Below are 17,916 nucleotides of genomic sequence, written 5' to 3'. Positions count from 1 at the left end.
TTTGGTAAATCTCACTTAATTTGCATTATTTTTATTTTTGGATGATGATCTATCACTTTATTTTAATTTTATTTATACATTCTAACTATTTTTTTATTTCATTTAGACAATTTATTATCTTTGTTAATCTATTATTATTATTTATTTTTTTCTTTAAAAAACTCTTAAGTTCTCTTTGCTTCAATTCTAATGGAGCAAAAGAGTATAATGAAACGAAAGTAGTAAAATAAATTAAAAAAAAGAGTTTGGGATTTTATAAGAGAATCACACATCAGAAAAGGATAGATCGACATGACGACAGTGACAGTAAAACCACCCAAAATTCTCACTACAACACCGAAAACACAGAGTGATTGTGACACAAAGCTACCAGAATTAACAGAAATTGATGGTGCGAACACGAGAAATACAATTAGGAACGAAAATTTCAGAATCTCCCAACCGTAGTAACCCCCTAATCATCCACGAACACGACGATGTTTGCGACTCAGTTACCGGCCGAGTCATGACCGGGTCATGGGTTTGGGGCTCTGCCCATGTTTTATCCCACTATATTTTTACTCGGGTTGAATCCACTTCTGAATTTAGCTTCATTCTCCAAGGAAAAACCGTGCTCGAACTCGGAGCTGGAACGGGTCTTTCTGGGTTAACCGCGAGTCGCCTTGGTGCTGACCGAGTCATACTCACTGATCTTGCTCCACTCCTCCCTGGTTTGCGGAATAACGTGGAGGTAAATGGTCTTGATGATCGAGTTGAAGTGTGCGAGCTCGTCTGGGGATCAGATGAGTTACCGAGTCAAATCAGTGAGTTAAGACTCAATGGTGTTGACTTGGTTTTAATGTCCGATGTGTTCTACGACCCCTCGTTGATGAGATTTCTGGGAAAAACGCTTAAAATGGTGTGCGGAAGTGAGACGAATATTTGGTCGGCAAGCGAGGTCCGGCAGTCAACCGGTGAATGCTTGAACGAGTTAGCAAGCCATGGGTTTAAGGTGACCGAGTTTCCGAGTGAGATGAGTCAGCACAGTTCGAGTGAGTTGGAGATTAGCACAGATGAATATGCCGTTTATCTGATTACCCCTCCCGGCAAATGGTCAACCCATTAAAAATGTTTTTTATTCCCTTTCTACTTTACCATCGTCCCTTCTTTTTTTTTTCTCTCTTTTTTTTTCACGATCTTTAGTAGATTTGAAATAAAGATTTTTGTACACTAATTCTTATATTATTAGTAATAAAGTTTTGAACTTTAAGGTTTTTATTTTTATAATTTTTCAATATAACCGAATACCACTTTTCTTAAATATAAGGCATAAAAATAAATTTGTGATAAAAATGAAATTATTAAAGGAAAATAAGCTCGAACATTCATCCTATTGGTTTTGATTAGACCGATACACCAACCATTTAAACAAGCTTTTAAAGTCAACTGTTATAAAAAAAATTGGTAAAAACTAAAACTAAGGAAAATTACCATGAACAATACAAATTTTCACTAATTTTCCTAAAATAGTACCAATCGTTGATGAACCATGAATAATGTATTTTTCTTGAATAATAGCAATTTTATAAATAAGTTCATCTTATTCTAAAAAAAACACCACTAAATTGATATTATTTACAATTAAACGAAAGTTGCTATTATTGTAAGAAAATTACGAAAATATTTATTATTCACGATAGTTTTTCCAAAAATTTAATATTAATTGTTTGCTTTTTATTAGCGAAAAGTTATAAAAAGCCAAAAGCTACTTCAAGATTGGCTTAAAACGTCAACCAAACACTTTTTGTTATTTGATCTAACAAAAAGCCAAAAGACAAAACAATGGAAAAACTAGTTTGTCAAACAATGTCGGTATCTTTGATCACCTTTTAACATAAACAACATGTTGCATTTATAGTTTTATACAACTAAAATACTATCTCTAATATTTAGTAGTTACTATAGTCATCGACTCATCGTAACAACTATGGTTAATCAACTGATCTTATTTAACATATATTTCTCTACGTATAATGTATTTTTTGTCAAATCAAATCTTATTTGATTTTCTTAATGCATATTTTCATGTTAATTTTTTCTAAGTTTTTATCATAAGAAATTAAAATTATTAAAAATTTAATTTGTACATTAAATTTCATGAAAAATAAAAATATAACTATTAAAAATCAGAAAATATGTAATAATTTCAATAAATTCAATAAAATATAAAACTAGACAATTTTAACATTTTTTGTGGCAAATTCTGTAGACAATATGTTATAGCAAACTGAATTAATAGCCAAAAGCAAATATCTCAGCTAAACTACAGTATTCGACGAGGTGATAATGCACCCAAAACACACCAAAACAATCGCCGTCATCTATACTCATTATATAACTGTATTGATTGTAGAGTATAATTACATGTCAGGAAAAGCTGGAAGGGCCTGGTAAAATGGTATTCTTTCCCTGCACTGCTGTACAAAATCCTGTACTTAGTTGCTGTATCTGTATTGATTACGATGGGGTTTACCCTGTGCGTCCTCTACATGCTTAAATTCACCACGGAACCCTCTCCAACCAGACCATAGTCATGTACTGATCTCTCCACAAAAATGATTTTCCTGGATTTTTCTCAGGAGAATACCTTCGGACCGATAATCAGGGATCATCCTTCTGTTTTCAGGCTTATTTTGTGCTACCTGTGCCATATTAGTGTTTTACCATAGCCAAAAAGCCGAAATTCCTTCAGACTTCCGGCAATCCTTCAATAACACTTAGTATTGAGGCAGTGGCAATAATCACAACTAACCTCACCCAGGCAGAAACTGTTGTTCCTGGGTTAATTATATTGTGGTGGCACTGGAGGTGGACAAACCAAGTCGCTGATTTTCAAGGCTATCCCATCTTTGGCCAAACCATTCTGACACCCTCAACCACTGAAATGAGCTTTTGAGTTCTGTGAGCTAAGGCCTTGCTGAACAGGCTGTTGCTGAGGCTGAAGATTCTGCAAATTTAACGGCTGAGATTGAGAGTTGTAGTGAGTGGATGGTTGGGAATACAGAGGATTCATCAAGCCCTGCAAAAACAAATGAGAAAAAAAAAACTTCAAACTTCTACGGGATAAGATTGCGTACATCCGACCCCCAAAATACACCTAGGTGGGAAGTCAATTGATGACATTAGGGTGGAATGACGTTGTCTAAAGTTTCATATCCAGAGCAAGTATCATAAGAAAACACAAGGCCAATTCTTAGAAGATTTTCATGATCTTCGAATTCTTCAGTATTACAACACCTGTGATCGAAGGGGATTTGCATTTCCCGCACCAAAATGGGCCAGTGAATCATCATCTTGAGATGGATCATTAATACCAACTTGGGTGAAAAGACCTTGGGAGCCATGGGCCATATAGTCCTGTCAAATGGCAATCAAGATTTAAGAAACAAAAGCATAGAAAGATAAACACAATGAAAGGAGGGGGAGGGGGAGCAATACTGTCCCAGACCTGAGACATAAAATCACTCCCGCTACCAAAACGAGAATATCCAGCTTGAGAGTTCTGGTTCAGGAAGCTTCCTGGGAAAGCAGACTGTACTCCTTGTGTAGCATAATCAATAGAATATCCGCTTTGTGAAGCCTGTGATCATGTCCCAAGATATGAAGTTAAAATGACCAAATAAACTGTAAAAGAGACAAGTGTTGCAAAGTCAATTAAAAGAATGTATAATGAAGTTCTGATTCGGGTGCTGGAGGCACAATACAAGTAAAATAGATGTAATGTGACTAGAAAGCAAATTACTCATGAAAACATACAATTGAAGAGCCCATCGGGTGTTGGCAGAGTTCGGGAATGAAAAGAACAAGCCAGCTAACCATCCAGCATCAAAACAAGAACAAGGATTCTATACTTGTAAATGATGATTTAGCAGAAGACTCGAGAAATGTCAAAGTACCAACAGTCAAACATAATCTATAGCAATGGTAAGAAATTTTGGATCCATAACTTTTCATCTAGCATATCCTAAACAGAAGATCCCAAAACATAATAGATGGAATATAAAACAACAAATAGAATGCAAGACCCTTGACAATTTGCATGGAAACAAAATATAAAACCAAGATACAGAGTCCATTGAATTTGCTTACTATACCTGTGTTGAAAATTCAGCAATATTGTATGGAACATGTGATCCTTGACTCTTAAAATCATCACCCAAGAAGTCCTATCCAATAGATCAATGGGATAGATATCAAAACAAAGTAGAGGATAGGCACATGAGGCAAATACAAAATTTTGAATAGTATTTATAAGTAGTTTTACCTGTGACATGCCTCCCATTGAAAAACCATCACGGAAAGATTGGCTAGGCCCTTGAACAGGCAACTGCTACATGGAAAACACCAATTCAGCATAAATAATTCACAGCCACAGCCCATCAACAATCACCCTCCCAAAAAACAAGATAAATTAGATAACACTTACATTGGAAACATAACCAGGTTGTGATAATGGACCGCCCACAGATGGTTGGCCATTGGAACTTTCCAATGGAAAGTTGAAACTAGGCCCAAGACTTCCAACAGATTGCTGTGAACCTTGCTGGTGTGGTAGATGACTGCCAATAGGAGCAGCACTGCCACGGCCAGCACCAAATCCGCGGCTGCCAGGCTGAGGTACTTGAGGAACCGCTCCAACAGGACCATGTACCGCACCTCGAGATGGGATGGCATATGGCTGAGATAAGGGTGCACCATGATAAGGAGCAAGAGGAACTCGAGTCATTGGGAAACCAGCAGGATGCGATGCTGGTTTGTGAGTACCGTTAGGCACTCCAGGTGGCATGTAACCTGGACCATAAGCATATCAAAGAGGATCAAATACAACAACATTCCATTACCCCAATCCCAATGTCATAAAGTAGCTCCCAAAAAGGACAATAAAACTTGCGGGCATTTCAAACCTTTACTCTTAGGGAATAGGGGTATGGCTTTATTTACTCTACAATACCGTACCTCTAGCCCGACTACCTCGCCTATCAGCATTTGGACCAGTAGTCAAAACTGGAGCAAAATTATCATTAGGCACAATACCGGCTGCTGCACCATAGAAAAGTCTACGATCATTGTAAATCTGCATCATGAGGGGAAAACAACAAAAATGATTAGCAATGAATGATCACCCCATCCTACGTAGCCCAATTGGAGGAGTAGATAGAAACAATAAAAATACAAAATACCTTTTTGGGTTTCTGAAATTGAACCATACTTTGCTTCAAGTTACTCAGAGGCCCTTCCACTAAGCACTCATGCTCCTTAATTAAACAAAACAAAAGTAAGAATCAAAAATCTCTGAAGAACATACAATATCAACTTAAATCTAATAAATATCAGAGAAGACACCTAGAAGTAGACAATATTAAAAAGGCACAATAGTAAGTTTTTCTGGGGCAGGGACAAATAATTTAACAAAAACTAGTTAGAGCTGCACCTTATAATGAGTCAATAAGCTATTCCAAAGTGGCTGTTTGCTCAGAACTTTTGGATTACCCAAGATGACAATACCGTAACGGGCACGTGTCAGTGCAACATTAAGCCTACGAGGATCGTTGAGAAAACCAATGCCCTAAACAAAACAGAGCTTATTTAAAAACATATCAAGATAAGTAGAGAAAAAAGCAAAGAGTTGTGGAGAGTAGAGAACAGAAACATAAAAGAGAATAAAAACATAAAAAGTATATAGTACTTGCCACCACCAACTCCAATAATTTAACATTGTGATGCCACATAAAATATTAAATACCAAATCTCTCAAAAGCAAACTTGATGAGTAACGGTCCTAGCCAACATCGCCCCCACATGTATACTCACCATTCCATAAACACAAAGATTAAGACATTTGGAAAATAAATAGTTTTGGTAATTTGATTTTAGGGCAACTTAACCAGCAAAAATTCCATAGAATATAATTTCTTCACAACATGCATTCTCATTCATTACCACTTGAAGGAGCGGTACTAGTTGGTAATGAAAATTTTTAAAGACACATGTGAGGATAAAGTTCCATTTCACAAGAATAATGTACTACGTTACATGAAAATTTCCGTTAGATTTTACCATTAAGACTAATTATGACTAGTTACCAAATGGGGCATTATACCAAACTGACACAAAAAAATAACACTCCAGAAAAAATCACAAAGATTAGACACCATTCTAAAAAATGACAAACCTGGTGTTCATTACTCCTAACACAAGATAAAATAATGTAGTCCTTTTCTCTTCCCTGAAATGAATCAACACTAGCCACCTACACAACAAAGACAAAAGACCAATCAAGATCTTGGCACATATTTGAACTATAAAACAAGAAATTAACGAAATTCTGAAACCTCACCTCAATTTCCTTGTAAAGTTGCTGCCTGAGAGCACCATTCCTTGACATATAGTTCACTATGTAAGCCCTCTGTCCTTCATAAGGTGTAATAACCCCAATCTACATCATGAAAAACCATACAAAGTAAGTTGATTGAACATGAAAACAACATTTCATTACACCAATGTCATAAAGGGTCCCAACTAGGGGGAAGATTGGGGTTCAAGTGTACAAAACCTTACCCTTGTAAAAACAAAGAGGTTATTTCTAATTAACCCTTGATTGCAAACATCATATAAAATTTTACATTAATAAGAAGTGAACATGATTCGAAACCAAAGAAGTATAAATTTTTGACTCCATCGAAATGGACATTTATAAATTATGCAAGTTAGATAAAAAGATTACAATACTGGAAAAAAAGAAAAGAAAGATTCTGCAGAAGCTAATAGATACAATAGAATCATAGAAATACCTGACTAGGAACAACACCACTCCTCAAGAAAGAAGTCACAATTTTTTCAACATTTGCAGCCTCTGTGCGGTTGAGGTAGGATGTTCCACTGGCACTAATCTCTTCTTGCCCCATCTGTATTCATTAATTAAGAAATAAGCTAATTTGAGGATGAAGCAGTAAAAATTCAACTATCATACGCAAAAAGAAGTCCGGATGCAAATATACAATCTGGGATGTAAATTATTTGCTCTCATTAAGCTAAATTATACGTCAAAAGTCACATACTTGGACATAGAAGAACATTGGGCGGTTAGGTACTGGCCATGGAAAATCAATTCCTGATGACTGTCTTTCATTCATTGTAACACCATTCTGGAGTGTACCCTCATAGAAGCTATTGGAAGGAAACTCTGAGAGCGCTGGATGCATACGATATTGAACCTGGAGTTCAAATATAATATACATTAACCACAAAACAAATCAGCCAAGCAAGGAAATTCATAATGATCAAAGAGCAGAAGTTTTTAAGAGGCAGCTATAACAGCTTTGCACTAAATTCTCCACTCAGTTTGGAATATAAAAGCTCAGAGAACGCAGTTAAGAGTGAAACATAATGCAACACAAATAATCACAAGACAGACAGGATTAAACCTGCAGCCTGATTGGTTTCACAGCAAGCATCACAAGGCGTTCAAAAAGAGACTGAGCCAGCCCAGCTCGAGCAGCTTTCTTACACATAATCACAGGACCAAGTTGACAGTGGTCACCCACAAGAACAACCTGAAAGGCCAATAAAATATTTATTTTCACAAAGACAGCATGATCCAAGAGAAGCTGAAAACAAGTCAAATTGAACTGAAAAGTACCTGCTTTGCTCCAAGTACCAGTGGTATCAGACACTCTGGTTCTGTCGCTTGAGTAGATTCATCAATAAGCACCTAATCAGGAAAAGTGAGTTAACAAACAATGATTTTCAATGAATAAAATCGTCAAATTATCCCAAAGCTCATTCTTACCTGACGAAATCTAAAATTCGCAAGGCGGGGATCACCAGCTCCAACACAAGTGCAACATATGACATCGGCACTCTGAGCTATCTCCCTCTCTGTTGCTCGTTTCAGTGCTTTGTACTTCTTCTCATCACTGCTCGACAATTCACCTAAAAGTCAAAAAAATAAATAAATTAAACTCACAACTGTCAAAAGAAGAGTAAAAAAATCATGAGCAAATACCACATCACCAGGAACATTGGCCACATAACCCCAGAACATCACTGATCATGTTAATAATCTAAGGGACCTGACAACCCCTTACCACAGAGGAGAGTGTTTTAGGTCATCAAGTCTGTTAAGACTTGGCTCAAGTCAAGTTTGGATCGAGTGTTGGAGGTCGTTTCAGGTCGAGTAATAATTAGTTCCCTCTAACTCTGGATAATTATTGAGTCAGATACGTCGTTACAAAATGAGATCAGTTAAAGCTTCGGAACATCGGGTTAATTACAGGTCAAACGGGTTTGATTCAGTGAAATTTGATCTAGGGTTGTATAAACAAAGTTTCATTAAATACAATAGTATTATTTCATAGTAACTGATCATCATTTATTGAGCTAGCCTTATCGGATCTATGATAGTATGGATCACACACGGGTATTTTTGGGTTCGGTTTGGAACTTCTGAATTACAATTTGGGATTAAATCTTGATTTTTAGGCCAGCTTTCAATTTAGTTGTATTCAGGTCTAATTGAGTTTCTGCAAATTTGATCAGATTCAATTGAGGTAGTTTTTGTCCAGTCAAGCCCTTTGTTAATTACGGGTCATAGTTTCTTTTGGGTCGGGTATGCCCACCTCTAATTATGCATCACTCCAGAGAAATCAGCGATAGAGCTAAGCAACCAAAAAAAAGCAAACAATTGAGGGAGGAAATGCAGACTATCAGGTTTGCATTCAGACACAAGAATAATAAACATCACCAGAAAGCGCTTAGAACGTAAGGTGTCTTCACCTTGTTCATCCTTTAGTTGCTGTAATTTATGAAGCTCGCTTTTCTCAGATGTGTCAAGGTGTCGAACCTAAGAAAAAAAAAGTAAAATGAAGCAGATATTATTTGACATACCATAACTACAAAAGAACTTAAAGAAATAACTAAAAAGGCAGACCTGATAATGAAGTGTCAGATGCTCAACAGGAGAACTAACAGCCTCTCTCGACTTTGCACAGAGCCTAACAACCTAATTAAAACAACACAAAATTCAGGGCCATATTTATGTTGTTTACAACCACATCATTCCTTTGGGAGTGATGGTCCACCGCATATCAACAGAGAAACACGTAAGACATCTACTATAGAAACCCAGAAGACAAATGGATAGTTACTATAATAGTACCTTTAAATTATATTAACAAAATTACCAATCAAATTCAAATACAGTCGAATCATATTCAAGAAAAATTTCAGAAGTAGAAGAGTAACTGCGTAGCAGAAAACCAACCCATTGAACAAAACTATAGAGCACAATGTAAAAACAAAGCCGCATCGCATAGCGTCGGCCGCATTGTAAAGGTTTTAAAAAAAAACAAACTGATATTTCCCATGTTGTGAAGGTGTAAAAACCGCGTTTCAGTACCATATCAAGGGTACCTTATGGTTTAAGCGTTACGATAACCACATAACTCTCGTTATCGCATCACTATTCCGTTATCGTGATGGCGACTGTTACCACTATGAAAACATGTACCAAAGGACAATATTCAATTACAGCAGCAAAGCAACACCATAACTCACAACATATATAATTGTTGTAAAATTAATGCAAGACAGAGCAGACATTAAACCAAACATTCACCACGAGTGCATACCAAATAGCCAATCCCGATTCCAGAGAAGAAAGCAAGGTGAACTTAAAGAAAATACCGTCTCCCTCCCCCACACCCTCTATTTGTATCCAAAAAGTGAACTAAAGAAGCGTAACTCACTCACATGAGCATGCTGCACACCACAAACGTTACTAGAAACTTTCTCCAAGTGTATACAAGTACCGAGAAATTCACAATACCTTGAGACCAGTAGCACTTATCTTTTCAGCCAATTGATCCACAGCCACATTACTCGGTGCACAGACTAACACCTTCAATGTAAAGAAAACAACACCTTAAGCATGATTATCTGAATATGAAAAAATGAATTTATTCAATAGTCCAGTTTATACCTGTCCTTGACCTTGTTTGGCCATGTGATAAACGATAGCAGCAGAAGTTACAGTCTTTCCTGTGCCAGGGGGTCCTTGAATCAAACTTACAGGCTTTTGAAGGACACTCTTAACAGCAAAAACCTATCCATAGACAAAGATAAGCTGAAAACATCAATATAAAAGCATGAAAAAGTCTCTTTGCTTCAATGTCTTTCCTTACAGTAACACTTGACACTACCACAAGAAAATCATGCCAAGACACAAGCACGCACTGAACAGGAACCAAGATTTAAAAAGGGTGAGTTGAACTCGTAGCATAAAACAAAATAGGACAAGTGCAGTGCCCAAGAAAACAGTGGTAAATACAGCTATGCAGGCAAACAATACCTGTGATGCATTTAGTTCTGGAAGGCCTGGAGCACCAAATCGACGAGGCAAAGTATTACGAACAACCTGCACCTCAACTTCATGGCCAAGCAAGTGGTGATATATATACCTATAACAAAATAAAATTGCAATGTCAAGCATCAAAAGCAGATATAACATCAACAAATGCATGCAATGACTGAAAGCTTCATCAGTTTTTTCCAGAGCATAAAACTAATACTTGCAACAATGTCCAACAGAATAATCAAAGTCAACATTCAACATGGAAACCAAGGTAATACACCCAAATACCAAGCTAAAACATCGTATAAAGAGATGATATCACATTGTACACACCTTACTGGTGTTGTTTGTAAGTATGTAAGTTGATAGCAGTTAACACAAAAAATTACTGGGGCATAAGTTTTGTAGCAAGGTAACATACAAGGGACATATAGGTAGTATAAATAATTTGTTGGAAATCATTCTAAATTGCAGAGCATTTAAATTATTGAAATATCAAATTTCAGTAAGCAATCATACACTGGCTCCAATAAAAAAAAGGAGTATTATTAACGTTAACCTACCCACTAACACTAGTCTCATCCACTGCAAATGTTTTCATAGCATTTTGCATTCGATCAAAGCTTGTACTCTTCCAGACAAAATCAACGCTAAATCCATGATTTATGTCAACAGGAACTCCCTGAAATCAATTATTAAGATTAAGCCTGAGAACAGGCCCACTAACAGTGCAGATGGCATGCTAATATAAGCCATGATCACCTGACTTGCACGTAACTCAAGGGCAACCTCCTCCTGTGCAGTCAACTTGATCTGAAAGTATGAACCGTGACACCTGATAAGCTACCTTCTACCCAAGACTGTAAAATTATTTCAAAAACCAAAGGAAAGAGAAGTACCACATGACCAACTGATTGCCATGCAGGATGAGCAGCATCTCCTGAATAACGTAGCCGCAACTCATCACCAGGTACAAGACGCAGCTCATTATCCTCCTAAGATAGCCTTATATTTAGACAATTACAATATGAAACAAATATAAATGGTGATTGACAAAATTCAGATAATACAAAAGTCAAACAGGCAGGTTTCTTGATATTGATGGTACACAAGCATTTGAAGCAAGTTGTTTGAGGACCCAAGACAAAGTAAACTACAGAAAAACCTAAGATCACCTTTGGGAAAACAAAATATGCAATGCGCTTCTTATTTAGTCCAATATCCCACCGCACTGTGAGATTATCCTTACTTTGTGATTCTTTCATCATCTGCGAGTTATTAACAACATGAGATACATCAGTTGAAGACTGGAAAGCATGAACAGAATCGAATATGTTAGTAGAAGACACAAACGAACAAATGACAAGAAACTCACTTTATCGTAATCAGCTTCAAGCTTAATGAGTGGAGCAAATACATTTTGATACTGCAAAAAGGAAGAAAGTATCATAACACCATTCAAGAATACTGAAGAGTCAAATAGATCAAGCAGCGCATCTCTTCATCTTTTATTCTTAATAAGAGCAGTTGTTCAGACTTTTAAGTCCAAACTACTGACTTTGTATCAAATATTGATTAGCACCAAAGGTGTTGTTGGCAAACTACAGGCATTACACCACTTTCTATGCTGCCCGGAAAAGAAAATACATCTATAAAACTTCAATGTGAATGAAAACATTTGTTATGACTAAATTTCAGGTTCACGGGAAATAAATAGCAATTGACTATAGAAGTTACAAGTAAAAATCTTCGTAAAACAATACTGCATCATGGACACAGATGTCCCTCAAATGAAAAGGTCATAATAGATATAGATCATAATTGTTTCCTCAAAAGTGGGCAAGCAATCTTTGAGCAATATATATAGTGGAACAGACCCCAAAGCTCCATTCTCTGTTCCCACCTCCCACCCCATTTCCAAAAAAAAGAAAAGAAGAATGCAATTGATGTATCAACCATGTGGAGCACATAGCAAAAAAAAAATTAGAGACCTGGTAAGCATCATCATATTTCAGAACAACTGATTGAGGCTCATCATCTACACCAGGCTTCTCAAGATCCTCCAAAGATGCATCAGGATTTGTTTTCCATAGTTCTTCTACCTTATTTATTTGTTGAGCACTAATCTGCCTGGCCCTCAATTGCTCTTGTTCGGATGGAACCTACAGTTAAGTTTACGAATTAGGAAATCCACATTCAATTTTCCTAAAAGTGAATATCCCTGTCAAGCATAGGAATCAAAGTTCCACAAGTCAATTCAAACAAGACACAAAACTATGCATGAAGTGAACAGTAATTACCTTGACAAGCCAGGGGAGGAAACAACGATCATCAATAAGAGGACACCATTGACTCAGATCCCAGTTCATATCTTTCAAAGCATTGACACTCAAACAAGGCTCCCTACAAAGAAGAACAACTACACTCTCTGACTTTGCAGAAATAAAGCCAAGTAGGAAAACATTACGGCAACCGCAGTTGTAACACTCAAGAATTGTTTCTCCCAACGGACTATCTTTATGCAAACAAACTTCTTTGTGCTTTGCTCGAACCTGAAAAAGACAGAGTTACAATTTAGAATAATAAATTAACCAAGAGTCAAACAGAAGTGTAAAATCAATTGCTTCAAGGCCAAACACATCATTCACACAAACAAAGTTGACAAGACATTCTTCTTGCCTGGTAAGTGCATATAAACATGAAACCTGCAAACAGAAACAATGCCCTAAAAGAATATAGGCCATAGCCATGTTTACAATATTAAAGATACTACCACAATAATAATAATAATAATAATAAGAAGAAGAAGAAGAAGAAGAAATGGTTAATAGCAATACAATTAACCAAGTATATAATCATAAACTTGTTCAAAATTTGCAGTGCACTTTACAGCCATTCAAAACTACTATATGGTTCAGAATACTTTCTGAAATCTATGTACAAACAAAAGTGCACCTTACCAATTACACTTCAAGTGAATACAATTAGAACCTTGGTCATAAAAGTTATGATTAGGATCTAGGAAGGGATAGATGATAGTAGACCATTCCCTTTTGATAGGAGGATGCAACCAATGAGTCCCTTGGCTCGATATTCAAACATTAAAAAACACTACAACTCATAAACAATGATCCATTATATGACATAACAAATGTACCCTATGTGCAATGTATGTCATAACTTCCATACCAATCAAATTTGTGAAGTGGTTCAATTTTAATCATTAAGACGTGCAATCGAAATGTCATCACTAGTCACTACACCAATTGATCTTTCATCAGCCAAAAGCATTATATACCAGTCTCAACATGTCACAAACTCAGCCAAATAAAAACCCAAGTCAAAAAATAACAGCAACCCACGTAAAAAGGCATCTCATAAAGAACATGTGAAATCATCTAAGTGGAGTGGACAACACCAATTCTCCATACATGCCTTAGACCTACATCTGTTTATAAAAACCCAACTCAAAAAATAACAGCAACCCACGTAAAAAGGCATCTCACAAAGAACATGTGAAATCTAAGTGGAGTGGACAACACCAATTCTCCATACATGCCTTAGACCTACATCTGTTTATAAACTAAACACATTTGATGTCGTTTCTCCAAGGCATGCCCAGTTCTACATTTTGCGGCCAAAAAAAAGTTCAGCATTGACTTAATCTCTCATAAACTCATAATCAAATATACATGATTTCCTTGAACCCTTATAAAAATGGTTTCTTTATCACAATCCAATCATCAAATTGCCCTGCATTCTCCATCAGTGCTCTAAACAAGCAAAACAAATTCTCTTAATGAGCTAAATAACACGCTGATCATCAATGCGGAAATTATGGTGTAAAATAGTTTTCCATCGCAATGTAAACATTTTCCTCCAAAACAAGAAAACTAATTTTACTCAACTCTCTAACTACCAACATCTATATTTCTTCCTTTTAGCATAATAGTTTTCCATTAAACCAAATTAAATAGAATAATTATCATTGTTGTCCAATGGAAAACTATTTTAACGAAAAATTGTTTTTGGCCAATCCAAACACTACTAAGTGAAAAAGAGGAGAGAATTACTTACAAGATGATTGACAATATGCGAGCCGGAAGTATTGCCTCTCGAATTACAAAACCACTTCCGACACGACGGAACATTACACCTAACAACACAAGCAGGATTCTGAACACCACAATACTTGCAAGCATGCTCAGTGAAATCCCCAACACCATTCCCGAACTGATCAACAAAACCATCTTCATCACCGGCCGTCTCCTCAAAATTCAACCCACTCATTCCAGCCGCCAAAGCATCAACAGCCGATGCCACCCCGTGGGGTCCGCCACCACCACCGCGAATACCAGTGTTCATCGTCGAAGAAGAAGAACCTTCGTTAAGTTGTTTTTGTGGAGAAGAATCCTTGACATCAGTGGGACCCCCAACAGCAATGGAATCGGATGGAGTAGGCCAAACAACAGAAGAAGACGAAGAAGCAGACGGTGAAGATCGAATTGGTTGAGAAAATTCGTTAAATTGAGGATACGAGAAATCATCAACGTCGTCTTCACCAACTCCACCTTGAGTGTTGAATTCGAGAAAAGTGTATGCGTCATCGTTCCCAGTATCAGGTTGCGATGCTGTTTCGTACAGACTACTCGTAGAATCCATCGATGGAGAAAAATGAAGGCGAATTAGGGTTTCGAAATTACAGAAACATGAGTTGCGAGGGATAGAGAATTAGGGTTAGGGTTTGATGAGAGAGGAAGAATAAATTTGAGAAAGAAAATTGAGATTATGTTATGATGATGATGTCATATTGTCATGAAAGAAGGAGGCAGATGAGAGCGCGTGAGTGAGCAGGATGAAATTAAGGTGAGTCATGAGTGTGGGCATGTCACGAGTTACTCACCACTCACCACTCACCACTCACCACTCACCAGCTTTATTCTTTTATTTTTCTTTTTTGTTTTGCTTTTGGGGGCTAGTGTGAAATGACAAAAAGAGTCAAAATATTACTACCTCCATTTATTAAAGAATTTTCAATTTGTAAACTTTTTTAATGTGGGGTTTGAAAATACGTATTTCATTTTAAATCATGAATGTTAATTATTAAATTATAATAAAAAATTTTGAGAATGATAGGGTTTGGAAAGTTATTTTTAAATTCTTAACTTTAAGTAATTTAAAAATAACAATGATGGGATTTTATCCAAATCTAAATTTATAAACTTTTTATTTATCAAACAATAAATTTGAATCAATTACAAATTTTCAAATAAATCACAATTTTCAAACATGACATTAAGAAATTAGGGTAATAAGTTTTTTCTTTAGTATCATCTCAAATCTCAATGAATCACGTCTAAAATACTAAAAATGGTGGAAAATAAACCCTCATTGTTGTAAATTTTGCATAATTTTAAATCAAAAAAATCTAAAATAAGTCACTGTTAACCCAAGTCTTAGGTCATAATTTTTTCACTGTTATTTGTTAAGAATAACAAACAAAATAGATGTTGGGTTAAAAATCAACTTATTTGCTTGTTCGCTGTTAGATAAGAGCTTGATCAATAGAGTGAATTCCAAATGTCAAAAAAATAAATATAAAATGTATAAAGATTAGTTTGTTGTTATTAAGAGCAAATTAATCCCTTATATTTTTATGCTTTTGTAAAACATCATTCATCATCTTCTTCCTTTGACCATAACTTGCACTAAACTTCACCATCAACAAAACTCGTTTGCAATTACCATCAATGGCTTTAAGAATCATCATTTTTCTTGATCTCCATCTCAAATTAGCGTATAGGGGATCATGTTTGATGTCGCGATTCAAATAACTATCAGATACGAGTATTTTTTTAAAATACAATTTTTCACTTTAGTAGCAAGTAACGTTTAATGGTGCAGTTGTACAATTAATTGCTTTCATAATGTTACAACTTGTAGCATTCAAAAAATTAAAAGTTACATTTAAGTTTTTTTAACATCATTTTCAATAAATTAGATAGCAATAGATACCATAACCGTTACTTTTATCTAATAATATTTATTTATTTTTATGTCACATTGAGATTGCAATATTACGCAAATTTATCTAATCATATTTACGCAAATTTCCAAATGAAATCAACATTTCCAAATTTATGTAAAAAATTTTGAAAGTAAATGTTGCAATGTCAATAGAATGAATGTATCACACAATGAAATATCTAATTAGCGATTGTACCCCACTTACATAATTATATTGTGACAAAAAGACCCATTATATATTATATAATATAATAATGTGAAACAACATATGTTTTTGATTTGGGCCAGGTTGAATGGACCAACTATTTAAACTCCTACTCATTTTATAAGATCGATATCAATTCGACCATTTTTATTCTAGTTCGATTGTATCCAAGTACCCAACTAGTTATACAAGTCTAGTTAAGACTTGGGTGATCCATTGACATGTAGAGCTAAAAAGATCGGTTAAGAGCATTCTTATTAATAAACCTTAAAAATAATATCAATCTTATCTTTTTTCATTTCTCTTTCCTCCACATCATTCAAACAAACAAGTTTATAAATTTTTCTTAATATGAACCAAAGAAAGAAAATCTCATCATTTTATTTTCCCAAATTTCTGCAAGTGGTGTAAAAAAATATGATTTTTTGTTGTAAAATATAGTAAAATGGATCTCTAAAAATAGAGAATAAAATTTCCTTTGTTTTGATATAATTTTTATATTTTCTTAACAAAAATAATTTAGGATATTGAAATTGTAAAATATGAATGAAAAAGCTTATTTTGATCATTTTGTTGGTCAGATCATTTGATGTCATGTGACACTCCTATGAATACTATTGGCTACTCTTTTGTTCAATAAAAGAAGGCTGTCAGCATTATTTTTGTGAACATCATTCTATATACTAAAACAAAGACCATTTAATGACACGTGTCAGTATCTGGTAAAAAAAATTTATGTCCAAATTATCTTCTCACATACACTTTCTTATAACTTTATTGTTGTTTTCATGACAATATTACTATACATTAATGTATGCAATTGCAACAAGTTTGACTATTAATTTTGTCTATTATTATATATACTAAAACAAAGATAACCTATATACTAAAACAATGACACGTATCAGTCTTTGGTAAAAAAAATTTTTGCTCAAATTAGCTTCTCACATACACTTTCTTATAATTTTATTATAGCTTTCACAATAAGATTGTTATACATTATTGCATGCAATTGCAATAACTTTTATTATTAATTTTGCCTATTTAAGATTAAGGAGATTTATTATATCCGTAGGAATATTATATGTGATTTTAGTGATATTGAAAACAAATTTTCTTCCCTTCATATGCTTTGGAATATTATATGTGATTTTAGTAAAATTAAAAATAAATTTTCTATTTAAGATTTATCTTCTATATATTAATACAAATTATTGTGACTTTTTCTACCTCTAAATTGAGGATGCCTCTTTATTTATACTGTATATTATTAGTATACTAAAATGTTTACTAA

At 35.1% G+C, this 17,916-nt stretch overlaps 1 protein-coding gene across 2 annotated transcripts; it reads right to left on the bottom strand.

The window, feature by feature from the left end:
• Positions 1 to 2,173: 2,173 nt before the first annotated feature.
• LOC130800913 (regulator of nonsense transcripts 1 homolog) lies at positions 2,174 to 15,281 on the bottom strand. Of its 2 annotated transcripts, none has more exons than XM_057664645.1 (29): positions 14,468 to 15,281; positions 12,691 to 12,942; positions 12,382 to 12,552; positions 11,766 to 11,816; positions 11,566 to 11,658; positions 11,290 to 11,385; positions 11,153 to 11,203; positions 10,954 to 11,072; positions 10,388 to 10,496; positions 10,019 to 10,141; positions 9,866 to 9,937; positions 8,969 to 9,040; positions 8,815 to 8,881; positions 7,829 to 7,971; positions 7,679 to 7,750; positions 7,464 to 7,592; positions 7,098 to 7,253; positions 6,831 to 6,944; positions 6,377 to 6,475; positions 6,212 to 6,289; positions 5,471 to 5,605; positions 5,220 to 5,294; positions 4,996 to 5,113; positions 4,466 to 4,830; positions 4,304 to 4,369; positions 4,134 to 4,205; positions 3,488 to 3,619; positions 3,277 to 3,396; positions 2,174 to 3,058 (listed from the first exon to the last, which is right to left on the bottom strand). In XM_057664645.1, the coding sequence occupies exons 1-29, from the start codon at positions 15,050 to 15,052 to the stop codon at positions 2,912 to 2,914; spliced, it is 3,882 nt and encodes a 1,293-aa protein (XP_057520628.1). In that variant the 5' UTR covers positions 15,053 to 15,281; the 3' UTR covers positions 2,174 to 2,911. The 2 variants fall into 2 exon arrangements, with proteins under 2 accessions (XP_057520628.1, XP_057520629.1); XM_057664646.1 differs by having other exon boundaries at positions 4,304 to 4,366.
• Between the last annotated feature and the right edge of the window lie 2,635 nt (positions 15,282 to 17,916).

Source organism: Amaranthus tricolor, chromosome 15 (assembly GCF_026212465.1).
Source record: "Amaranthus tricolor cultivar Red isolate AtriRed21 chromosome 15, ASM2621246v1, whole genome shotgun sequence".
In the NCBI taxonomy this organism is placed as follows: Eukaryota; Viridiplantae; Streptophyta; class Magnoliopsida; order Caryophyllales; family Amaranthaceae; genus Amaranthus; species Amaranthus tricolor.
This window is presented reverse-complemented; position numbering and strand designations above follow the sequence as displayed.